Here is a 13,229-nt window from a genome sequence, read left to right as displayed (position 1 = left end):
TTTTAACATACTCGAACTCGCATCCTTTTGCATTGACAATAATGCACATACCAATCGAGTTAAGACTCAATTGGCAAACTGTGTCATATTTGAAATGAAAAAAAAAATCCAAAACTTAACTTGATATAATTAGGGATGAGCATTTGATTGAATCAAGTCGAATCGAGTGAAAAAATTTCGAGTAATCGAGTTCATGGGTCCTATTTTATAATCCTAACTCAATTTGATTTTTTTTCAAATCAAGTCTAGTGAAATTGTTCAAGTTAAATTAAAAATGTTAAATATGTCAAATAAAAATAATGTTACAGTATAATTAATTCCATGTTAGAACATATAAATTTGAAACCATATATATTTTAAAAAAATCAAAGCAAAATAAAATAAAAAAAAACTTGAGTATGATAAATTTGAATCATTAATTAGGTCCCCAAATTATCATTCTAGAATATTTTTAAAATTTTAATTTTTTTAAAATTTTTTATTAATTTTTTAAAAATATAAATTTTGAAATTTTTATAAATACTTAAAATTTTAAAAATTATTTTGAATTTTTATTGTAATTTTTGTTGAGAAAGAGACCAATTTGCTTATTTCAAAGTTGATAGGGATTAAAAAGGTATTTACATTAATCTGTTATTTAAATTATTGAAGTTATTTGAACGGTGAAATTCAATTCAACTCAAACTCAAAACTCGAATTGACTCAAATAACTCATTCGATTAATTTAAAATTAAAAAAAATCAAATTAAATCGAGTTTTGTAAATAAATATATTTTTTTAAGTTAGAAAATGTGAATTTAATATTTGGAATTTGATTTTATCTCCATCTCCAAGTTTTGTAAGACAGTATTGAATATATTGTCAGAAAAGCTGTAATAAAAAATCTTGGTCTTAGAGAATCTCAAATTTTTAATATACTACATATACACATATATTTATTACTATTTCTTCTATACCAACAGTATAGCAAATGCTATTATTATTAAAGTTTACATATAGACTGCTTCTTTTTTGACCGACATTTACCAAATATATTAATTCTGTACTACATATATTTATCATTTTCTTTGAAAGGTCAATTTCTTCAATATTAACAAAAAAAAACCCAAAATATTAATTGTGCTAAAACAACAAACTTTGAATATTTTAACTCCAGACATAAGTCAGTTAAAATTATTATTTCAGTTTTAGTTTAGTGGATTTTGAAAGTTAAATTAGTTGTATGGTTGGTTTATTTAGTTATGATGGTCGATTGTCGGTTATCTATTATTAAATTTTATATTCAAATCAATTGATTTAAACAAAATTAATATTTTATAATTTTTAAAATTTAATTATCGATTTATTTAATTATATTGGACAATTATCGATTTTTTATATAATGTCTATTTATATTTATAACCTTTTTTAACCTTTAAATCGAAGAGAAAATACATTCATACACATATCTTCCAAGTTGTTATAATAGTAATTGTATCAATTATGTTTAGACTCAATCGATGTTGATAACTTAGCTATTTATCAACTATAAAAATAAATATAAGAATAAATAGAATGTAGCTTGTGAATTTGACTCACACACTGAAAGTACTGCTTCACACACGTTATAACTCCAGCCCACAACATAAACTATAGGGTTAACAAGGTATTAGCTGTTGGTAAGACAAATTTACCAATTATTTCAAAAAAAAACTATATTATAATGTATCATCTTAAAAACAACCCCCAAAAAAAGGGTAAATGCAAATATTTATTATCTACACTGTAAATGTCATGTGGTACTAATGTAATTAAGAAGTCAATAAAAGAAATGATGGTGCAAAGGAAATAATGTTGGGGCAACCATTATTTATGTAGCGGCAAAGTAACCAATTCCCTAGCAAATTGGTCCCTTCACCAATATTATGTTGACATAAAAGGCTACATTGTTTACAGAAGACTAGCAATTATGTCCCTTCCACAAATTGATAGAGAATGTGGCATTGCATGTTTGGATATGATATTTTCAAACACCTCACACATACAATGTAAAAAAATATATAAGATTAATGAAACATAAAATATGACAGAAAGATGAGCATAATTCTTTGTTAAATTTCAGTTATATTGTTTTTCTAATATTTTTACTGAAACTCTTTCAAATATTAAAAACAAGTGTATAAATACATAAAATTATAAGAGAGAAACTGTTAGAGTGAAAAAGAAATTATCATATAAACTCTAACATGAGACTACCAATACCTATGAAGTAGGATGATAAGAAATTTAGTTGGAGTTTGATTTTTGTGGATACAAAAATAGTATTATAAAAATCTACTCCCATCCAACCATTTGGATACTGGGGTTCTAAAAAACACAGCCTAACATGAGAGACTCAGCCCCCATGTGATCGAAGAACCTGAGTCTTGGTGTTGGAAGACTCCAATGTTCCAGACACCCATACCTAATTCAATCGCCCATTTAATGCTTTAGATAGACATCCTTTTCTTTTAGACTAGTGTTTAATTCATGCAGAAGGAAATATATATAGTATTGGATATAGTGATAGAAAATATTATATTTTAGTGATAAATTTTAGATTTGAACTTTGAAAATATATTATTAGTAACAACGACTATAAACTTAAAAAAATTAATTTTATTAATTCGTAAAATGAATATAAAAAAATATTATATTTTTTAAATTAAAAATTATTAATCTATATATTTTGAAGTGATTTGAGAAAAAAATTAAAAAAAAAACAAAAAAAATGATTATTTTTAAAAATTGGATAGCTACATAAGGAATTAGGTTTTTGTTATGAAACAAATAGTCACTTTCTTAGATTTAGGTACCCAAAAACTAGACATGAATATATTTTTCCAGGAAAAGAAAACTAGATTTGGCCAGAGAAAAATAAAAATGGGGGGAATTGACTGTTGTGATCACATCACACACCACATTTTAAAACACTTTTATCAGCTTTGGATAAGTCACTTTCATCTAAGCATCAAAGGAAAAAAAACTAAGATTAAACTAATAGCAATAAGCATTAATTAATTACAAACATGTGATAATGAAAATCTCAGTAGTCCTTTTCCATGCCTACTCCTAGTGACAACATAATAGAGATAATGATAAGAGAAAATTCCAAGCACCATTAATGGTGGAAATTCCTCTTTAAGTTTAGTAGTTTAGTAAGTCCACATGCAATCAAGCTCAGTTGGACCAATTGATATCTTGTTACCACCACCAGAACCATCGTTAATTTCATCGGAAAAAGCTCCCCAGCTGACAGATGAGCCACCGTGAAGCGTTGGTGCCGCAATTGTTGGCTGGGAGAAAAAGAGAGGGAGCTGCAAATTCTCCTCAAGTGACCTCAGGGTTGGAAAAACGGAAGCACCCACATTTCTTGAGTACTTTGCGATGGGATCAAAAGTGGTGTTGATCATTTGGGGCGGAGGTGGAAAAGCTTGGTCGAAACCAGGGTGGAACGCCGATGGGGCGGTTGTGGTGGTGGCAGTGGAAGAGGCGGCTGTAGCAGCAGCAACGGTGGAGAAACAGGACACGTGCTCGGATTGAACATAATTGTCGTAAGAGAAGCTGTCGTGATCAGTGGTGGCAAAGGCAGTTGCGGTGGGATCTAAGAGAGGTGGAAGGGAAATCGATGAAGGAGAGCTTGGCTCTTGATAGACAGCAAAGGAGGCGTTCATCCGGGTCTTCTTGGCTCCTCCGCCTGTGCTGCTGGTGGCACCATTGGCGGAGCCACTCTTCTGAAACACCCTGGATATCACCCATTCATCCTGGAATAATAGAAACGTTTAGTAGTTTGTAAAATATGATTACTTTTCAACATCAAATGAATATTAATGAAACCCAAATACAATTATTGATCTTGAAAGTGCAACATCAAATGAATATTAATGAAACCCAAAAACAATTATCAATCCCACAAGGAATTTCAGCACTAAATTAGAAATGGGAATTGCATAACCATTGGAATAAGTGCAAGAGACATGGAATTAATAATTTCCCAGAAGATAGTATAATTGCTTTATGGGGATAATAATGAAGAAGTTGTGGGTATTTAAATCCCAAAAAGAGACAGAAGCTTTTGTATTGTCTGCAAGGCAATCCAAATGATATTAAGATTTCCCCAACACACCTTTTCCATCTCCTTAAATGAAGAAAACACCGTACGGAAACAATAATACTTTTGTATATTTTTTAAGCCAGATCATAACCACTATGCACTTACACTACAGACCAGAATCAAAAGATACTTCAGCTTTGGGAACAAGAAAACATTGTTCAGTGTTAATTTTCATGAAAATCTTCAAAATCTTCAAAATGATCATCATGTTTAGACCTCATACCTTTGAGCTTCTGGAGAGATAATGGTAAGCAAATTTGCCTTCAAGACGATATTCATGCATGACCCAATTGCTTTTTTCACCTTTAGGGGCTCTTCCTCTATAAAAAACAAGGGTTTTCTTCATGCCAATAAGTGCACAAGTCTTTGAACTGTAAATCTCTCTATCTTTACCAGTAGCTTTCCAATAACCAGCTTCAGTAGCTCGGTTAGTTCTTAATCCAGTTGGATACTTCCTATCTCTCAAACTGAAGAAATACCACTCTTTCTCTCCCATCTTTGCCTTCCCTGAATCATTGTATAACCAAATCACGCACACGCAAATTACAAAAAGAAAAGGGTAGGTCGTAAAATATGTTCAAATGATCACTTACCAGGAAGTTCCCAAGGTTCAGACTTGTTAAGATCAACTTCAGCTATAGCTCTACCAGCAAAACTACTATCAAGAACTTTCTTTAAGAGATAGTAAGTAATGAGCTCTTCATCAGTTGGATGGAAACGAAAGCCAGGTGGTAAATGAGTATCACCGTTGTTAAAATGATAGTAACTATCCATACCCAAAAACCAAAAATCAAACAAAACCCTTGGCTTGAAAACCAGACAAAAAACCCTAAACTTCAAAAACCAAAGTTCAACATCATGAAGTGAAGAGAGAAAAGGGTTTTCATTTGATGAGGAATGGAGAGGAAAGGGTGTCAAGGATGGTATGATGAATCCGGTGACAAGGAAAAAAGGCAAAATAACGAATATATATTGAAAAAATAATCTGTGTTTTTGCTCTGCACTGTCCTCTTCCGAAATCTTTCTCTTCTTTTTCCAAAGAGAGAGAAATGGGAACTGATTATGATAAGATGGAAAAGTGAAAATGGGGTTCATGTATATAAATATATATTTTTAATTTAATACATATAAATATTTTTTAAATTTATATAAATAAAAAGTTAATATAGTATTTGTAATTGGGTTTAGCTTTAATATTTAATATTGTATATATCTAAGTTTTCTTTTCCTTTTTATTAGTTAGTTATTAATGTTCAATTTGATACTTACAATTTTTCAATTGGGATAATATATCATTTGGTTTTAACTTTCAGTATTTAATTTGGTATTTGAAATTTTTTATTTTAATTTGACATTTAATTTTGGCTTCAATGTTCAGTTTGGTATCCAAAATAAATGGCATCATATACACAGGTGAAGGTAGAAATTCTTTTAGGGGGCTAAATTGTAAATTTTACAATAGTAAAAATGCAATTTTACCTTAATAATAGTCTATAAGTTTATAATTTTTAAAGAGTTTAATTACTTTTTATCGTTTTTAAGGCTAAAGTATAATTTTATCTTTATTAATTTAAAATTTTAGATACTCTAAATGAAAAAAAAATCATTTTAGAGGGGGCTGGGGGCCCTACCAACCACCCTAGCTACACCCCTATGATATGGTCCAATAAATGTTTGACATATGTACTCTAAAAAAACATAGGTACTTATTTGAGATAAAAAAAGCCTTTAAATGACATTGAAGTCAAATTTAAATATTAAACTGGACAAAAAAATCAAATATAAATTTGAAAAAAACTCATATACCAAAATAAATATTAAAGCCAAACTTATGTATCAAATTAAAATTAAAAAAAACTCAAACACCAAAATGAACATTGCAAAAAACACTCAAGTACCTAATAATATATTAACATTTTTCAGCGTGATACTTGAGCTTCTTTTATCCTAAGTATAAAATATTTAAGTTCATTGTTCAATTTAGTACCCGAACTTTTTTTTACCCCAATTAAATATATATATGTTGTGTTTTGTTAGAGTACAGTGTCAAATAGTTATTGAGTCACATAATATTATTTAATATAAATATTATATTTAATATCAAAATCAAACTCAAATACTAAATAATATAATATCCTCATATAAAACAAATTATTAAGAAATGATTATGAAATAAAAAGAAAAGTGTAAAAGAAAACAGATGTAATTGGGTTGCAGGGAATGGGGGAGTAGCACAGAGGTGGGTTCTGCATTTGAGTATGCGTGCGTGTGTGAGGAAGTGTGCAGGTATTCTCTCTTGTCAGTGAAGAAAATAAAAAGGAGGGAACAGAAAGTAGTTTTTAATGAGAGAGAAAAGAAAGTCCCTTTGCCTATTTTTCTTTTTTTTTTTTATAAGAGAGAATGGAAAGGAAAGGAAAATGGAGAGAAAAGGAAGGGAAAGGGGGAGAGATTTTTCACCATGTAAATTGTAAAACAATGTATCAATAAAGCTGTTTCATATCTCTTCATGTCAGCACAGTACAATAATAAATTATATCAAATTTCATCCACACCATACTAATCACACGCTACCTTTTTGTAATATACATTATAATTTTGTATTTTTATATTACTTTTTATGTTGTTTATTTAATCATAGGTACATGTTTCACGGCTAATGGAATGAAGATGGAAACAAAAATTAAACTCGCCATAAGTGGTGGGATGGAGATGAAAACAAAAATTCGACTCATTGTTTCTTAATTAATTTTAACACCTCACCTCTTCCATTTCTCACTTTTTTCTATTTTACATGAAAATCCTAAAATTATTCACCATTACTTTACGCCGCAACTTACAAACTTGAAAACTCTTATTTAACTAATACTTATAAATATATTGTATGAAGTGAATCGTGGGACAAATATAGCGAGGATTAGGTGAGTCTAGGGACCCACGTGGTTGATGGGGATGAGAATGATTTTAATCTTGCAGGTCGTGAGGCGGGAACGAGGATAAATACAGGGAGTACCCCACAACCGCCCTATCAAATTCACACCCCTAATCATAGCTCCATTCTCCCAATCTTGTAGTAATAATAAAAGCATTTATACTATGTATAATTACAATTATGTAAATTAGGAGACATCACTTGTTAAAATATCTTATATTCAATCAAATACGAGTCAACCCAAATTCGGACGAAATTATAATTTAAAAAAGTTATGAAAAGTTTAATTTTGATTAACTAAAATCAATCCCGAATCATTAAAAAACTTTTTAAAATTTGATCCGAATATTTGGAATTTATCATGGACGAATAGTTCAATCCTAAGCAATTCTAGTTAACAATCTTTTTTTTCTTTGATCTTTAATGAAAGCTTTAGTATGTTCAAATTCAGTGATTATTCTTTCTTTTTGTTTTTCATTTCATTTATGCTTGTTTTGGTAAGACCGTAATCAGAACTGAAAAAGGCCATGGACAGGACAAACTATCTCTAATAATAATAATAATACTTGTGAAGAAATTGAGGGTTTTACTATTTTCACAGTAAAGATTTCCACAGTGAGTAACTAAGCAAAAAAACAAGTTGGCTAAAGCTAAAGTGATGTTATATTTTGCTTTTTTATTCTAGGCATGTGCCCTTGTTGCTTGCTAACAAATTGAGGGTTTTGGACCTTTTCAAATCAAACGTGTGGGGTTTTTCCAGATTTATTTTAATTTATTACATATGTACATTATATATAATAAAATATTAGCTCAAATTAGAAATAATCTAGTATGGTTAAAGTTGATTAGGTTTCAATTATTAAATAAGATATGAACTAAATATTTGTAGATACTTAAATAATTAAATTTTAATTGATGATAAGTTATTTAGAAAATTAAATTAATGTGCAAAAATTACGTATTAAAATTATAATTCTCAAATTATATATAAAATAATATTTTTAATATCCTATCTTCAAAAAAGAAAGAATGCTTTGAAAAATAAAAACCACAAGGCTTAAATATTTTGGCATATTGATGGATTTATATAAGCCTCAGTACTCAATTTTTATTTTTAATGATTTGATATGACATATCCTAATAGATTAAGTTTTATATATGATATTTTACTCTTCTAACACTAAATATATATTCTAATTAATAGTCTAGTTTTGTTCTATAATGATTATTAATTATTTAGATGTGTACTATTTATACTTGTATTGTGATTATATTTATATTTATAATTATAATTATTACTTGGGAAAAAAATAGACTATTATATTTAGTGTTAAAATAATAAAATATTATATACAAAACTTAACCTACTAAAACATATCATATCATGTTAAATTATCTAGAATAATTTTTCTTTTTTTACTCTAAAATAATGTTATTATTCAAATTCTCTTGAAACATACATATGAAAGTTTTAAATAAATAATTGAATTGGACAGATTTTGTTATTGTATATACAAAATGTAAAATTGCTTTTATTGTGGTAGGAATTGCAGTAGCTTCTACATTGCCATGACCCCTACCTATATTTTGTTGGATTGAATGCTAAGTGCTAGATTAGTTGATTTTCTCAGCTGGTCAAGATTGTTTTTAAAGAATCTCTTCTTTTTTCTGAATTTTCCAGACTGAAGTATTGGAGTATGGACAGCAATAAAGAATAGAAAAAAAAATGATTTAAACAATCATGATTAAATAAATTTTCATCCTATTCTTTAAGAAAAATGTATATAATTCTCAGAATTCTGTGTATTTAATAAAAAGTTAATCGGTGTCTAGAATTGCTGGTCATATTGACATACATAATTAATATATTGGTTTAATTTTATAAAATGCAATTAAGTTTTAAAATGATAAAAAAAATTTAAATGGATTATATTTTTTATTTGGTTAATTTTCAATAGAATATGAAATTATGACATCAATATAATTTTTTGAATTAATATGAAAATAATAGAATAAATGTAGTTTACTTTTTTTATATATAATATTGTGTAAGAGATGCAGATAATATGGTTTGAAGTTGTGCTAAATAAGTGTATGATAAAAGCTTTAATAATGAATTTGAAATTTTATATTTGAATTTCATTTATTATATAAATTTTTATTTTAAAAATTATAAATAAATAAATAAATTTATTAAATGTATATATGTTTATTGGAATTTCAAATTTACTACTAATGAATCATCTAAATTTTTGGATTTAAAAATTAATACCGCATGCATGTTATCATTTAATTTACACTATTTTTGAAGTCTAAATTCTCAAAATCGTACTATAAGGAATTGATTAATTTAAATCACAATCCTTTTCTATGGACGATGCTCATTACGATGGTTTAATTATGCCACTAATTTAAAAAAATTTTAATACTTTTTCAATTTATTTTTTATAATTTTAATAATTTAATTTTTGCATTTATTTGATTTAAAATTTAAAATCCATTTAATAATGACTCGATAAATTTGAATATATCAAATGGCGCTCGAAAGCAGATCGTACTTGAAAATAACTTCGTCAACTGTACAAGTAAAATGATTTTAGGGTATGATGTTCGTAAATCGTTTAAGTAATTCATATTTTGTCAAATTTGATAATTGAATTTGTTAATTTTTTTAGAATTAAATTTAAATTGATAGAATCTAAAAATATTAATATCAAATTAATGATTTAACGGAGCAATAATTAAATTATCAAATACCAAGTTAAGCACTAAAATAAAATTTCTTGAACTTAGACTACTTAAATAAAACGACTAAAATAAAAATATGCTAATAGTGAAGTAATTATTGAATGTAATTTACTTAAAGATTTTACTTTTTTATACAATATATATTATTGTTAATAATCTCTAATTCTTAAATAATAAAATAAACACACTTTAACATGTTTAAAGTTAAATCTATATTTTCTTGCCCTAATAATAATATCAATATTAATTAAATAAAAATTTATTAATCCCCTAAACAATTTGAAGTCATGAAATGATTAAGATTTAGAGGAATGGAATGGAATTAGAAGTGATGAAATGATTGAATTAAGATGAAGATTAGCATGCATGCATCATTTCAACCAATCCCATCCATCCATCAAAGCATTACCAATGAGAAAAGATGTATTTGATGGTATGAGATATTGACGCATCATGCTCGCATTTTAAGGTTTTTTATCAACAGGCTTTACATCAAATCGTTGCGTTCAATCTGCATGCTTAAGTCTTTCATTTACCCCAATTCCATGTTTTTTCTTTCGCAACTTGTCAATGCCCTCCTCCAACAGTACTTTCCCATTTTAGCTACCATTAGTTATTTCCCTTCATTTTCTCTTATTTTTTTTCCTTCGCCTCCACTTTTGTGGTTCGTACTTTATATTTATATAATTTTTTTTCTTAAAAATAATATTTCTATCAAAATCTAGTATACTAATTATATCCATAGTTAACCCTTTAATTTTAAAAATATATAATTTTAAACTTAATTTAATATTTATTGAATTAAATTCAAGTTATCAGTTAAGTCGAATTTGAATTTAATAATATTCTGTTTGAATGAATTGTAAAATTTATCCAACTTTTCATTTTAATATATATTTTAAATATTTTTATATTAAATTATATTGTTACTTTGCGATTGAATATTAGTTTGATTGGCATTATCATTGATATTGTTGCTAATACACGAAGACATGGATTCGAGTGTATTGAAGTAGGTTATCCCCATATTTAAGGGTTGGGAGGATTATTTGTAGTTCTAAGCATTATATATATAAGATACAACCAGAATCGATAATAAGATTTTTCAAAAAATATATATATTATTAATTTAATAAATTATTAGATCTAAGTGTAATTATCAAGCCAAGTAGAGATAGATATCCCCATTTTAAGAAATCTTAATTAGACCATTAATATCTTTTAAAATTTTTACTTAACCCAAATTGAAATTCATCGGTAAGTGTAACGCCCCAAAAATTTGTTTTTTCGGCTTTTGTAAATTTTTGATACAAAATCTATATCTGCTTCAGTGGTTAAATATTTTGAGAGTGTGTGAGAGGTCTTAGGTTCAAGCTCTATCATTGGCTTAATTTTGGTATTTTTATGAATAAAGCCCTATCTTTGGTCAATAGACTTTTATTTAATTGTTGGTAAACTTATATTAGAATGAGCTTGCTGGTCTAGTGGTTAAGTGAAGTGTTGGTGTGTTTGGAGTCTTGTGTTTAAACCCTTGCATGGGCATAGATGATTAATTTTTGGCTTCTGGCGTCAGTAAGAGATTGCATGGGATTGAACTACTGTAGTGGTTGAGATTAAGGAGATAATGGGGAGAAAATCAAGGGACGGGTTATCTGATAGGGGGTGGTATGGTTCATTCGTAATTATTTTTGCTCCTTTCCCTTTCTGACGCCAACTTCTCTGTCATCCTCCCCCTCTTTGCGTTTTTTTTTCCTTCTTCCTTCCTGTGCCGAAATTTTTCTTCTCCAACACCCACTCTCTCGTCTTTCTTTTTTTTAGTCATCCTGTTGCATGCAACTCTTGTTTCCATCCTATCGGTAAGTCTGAGAGTAAGTTTTTTATTTTATTTTATTAAATTTCTATTAATGGGTGCTGTTATGGTCGATTAGGGGAATAATCGGGGATCGTGGTTATTAGTTAGAGGTTTGGTCTCGTGAGTGTTCTGTTATTCGATTGAAGGTAAGGGTTTTCGCTCAAAGGTTGGATATCATGTTTTGAGTTTGGCTTAATTCGTTGTTAAGTGACTAATCGAGCGTTTGTATTGGCTAAATATAAGTCTTGGAAGGCTCGAGGTATTTTTTGCAGCGAATCGATACTAGATTGTACCTAAAACGAAGAAAACGGGATTCAACGAAAAGCCAAAAAACCTTATTGTCATGCCACACGAACGTGTTGTCACTTGTATGGTAGGCTGTGTGCCCTAACACGGGCGCGTGATCGATGAGGCCTCGCCGTGCACGTAAGACACGGCCGTGTGCGACACACGGGCTGGACTGATTTGGGCAGTGTGGGCCACACAGGTGTGTGAGTCCACACGAGTAAACTACATGGGCCTGTGGGATTTTGGGCCAGGCCTTGTAATCTTCACGGCCAAGGTAAATTTGGGCTATATGGGCCACACGGGCAGACCACACGAGCGTGTGAGCCCATTTTCATTGAATTGATTACTAAGGTTGTACGGGTCGCCCAAGTCAAATGTGGACCTATTGTAGGGTCTGATTGATTGATGGATATGTATTGAGTATGATAATAGTGTACATGTATATATTTACTGGTTATATGTACTGATTTCATGAGATAGCATGTCATGTATTGTATTTTGCATTGCATGGGGTTGGGTTGATTATATTTGGAGGAAGTGTTCTGAAAGGCTCTTAAGCCTAATATACTGGCAGCCCAGTTGCAAACTACTGTTTTGTGCCGTATTTGGTACTACCTGGAGTGTAGAGATGGGTGGGTTGATTTAATCTCCACATGGAGTTTAGGGTTGGAAGGAGATGGTGTGTAGAGGCTGGTTGGGTAGGACTTGGATACTGAATACTGTATATCTATTACTGACACTGTGATGGGCTAAGGCCCTTGTGCATATTGATGCTAATACTGAAATGGGCTTAGGAGTAACACCCTGATTTTAGGCTTAGTCGGAATAGTGATTTCGGGACCACAAATCCGACGATAAAAATTTTATTTTTTATTATATTTTTATGGCCCGATTTTTGTCTATGTGTATGGTTAAGTCTGGTAATGCCTCGTACCCTGTTCCGACCTTGGATACGGGTAATGGGTGTTACATTAGGCCCCAGACTATTTTTGATTGTACACTGTGTTACTATTGTTTGTTTTCTGTGGGATTACACATTGAGTTTACGTAAACTCACCCCTCTCTGTTTAATGTGCACAGGTAATCCCCAAACCTAGACGGATCGGGTTGCGGAGGACTCGATGGTGACCACAGTTTTTAGTACTCTACGATTTTATAATTTGTGATTTATGGTTTTATTTACAGTGATTTATTTGGATGTAATTTGGGCACTTTTTGGGACTTTTACTTAAATTTGGTTTTTAATTATTTTTATGTATTTATAACTGCTAGACGTAGGA

At 29.5% G+C, this 13,229-nt stretch overlaps 1 protein-coding gene across 1 annotated transcript; it reads right to left on the bottom strand.

The window, feature by feature from the left end:
* Positions 1–2,996: 2,996 nt before the first annotated feature.
* Positions 2,997–5,198, bottom strand: LOC121202791 (protein CUP-SHAPED COTYLEDON 2). Its single transcript, XM_041080076.1, has 3 exons — positions 4,726–5,198; positions 4,356–4,639; positions 2,997–3,782 (listed from the first exon to the last, which is right to left on the bottom strand). The coding sequence occupies exons 1-3, from the start codon at positions 4,904–4,906 to the stop codon at positions 3,174–3,176; spliced, it is 1,074 nt and encodes a 357-aa protein (XP_040936010.1). The 5' UTR covers positions 4,907–5,198; the 3' UTR covers positions 2,997–3,173.
* Positions 5,199–13,229: the final 8,031 nt, after the last annotated feature.

The sequence above is a fragment of the Gossypium hirsutum genome, chromosome A11, assembly GCF_007990345.1.
Source record: "Gossypium hirsutum isolate 1008001.06 chromosome A11, Gossypium_hirsutum_v2.1, whole genome shotgun sequence".
Classification (NCBI taxonomy): domain Eukaryota; kingdom Viridiplantae; phylum Streptophyta; class Magnoliopsida; order Malvales; family Malvaceae; genus Gossypium; species Gossypium hirsutum.
The sequence above is the reverse complement of the archived record's forward strand: the minus strand, read 5'-3'. Positions and strand labels throughout refer to the sequence as shown.

Coding starts and splice junctions, on each gene's coding strand:
- LOC121202791 (XM_041080076.1), bottom strand. CDS start 4,906: ATGGATAGTTACTATCATTTTAACAACGGTGATACTCATTTACCACCT. Junction 4,640..4,725: donor TGAACCTTGGGAACTTCCTG/GTAAGTGATCAT, acceptor ACAATGATTCAG/GGAAGGCAAAGATGGGAGAG. Junction 3,783..4,355: donor ATCTCTCCAGAAGCTCAAAG/GTATGAGGTCTA, acceptor CTATTATTCCAG/GATGAATGGGTGATATCCAG.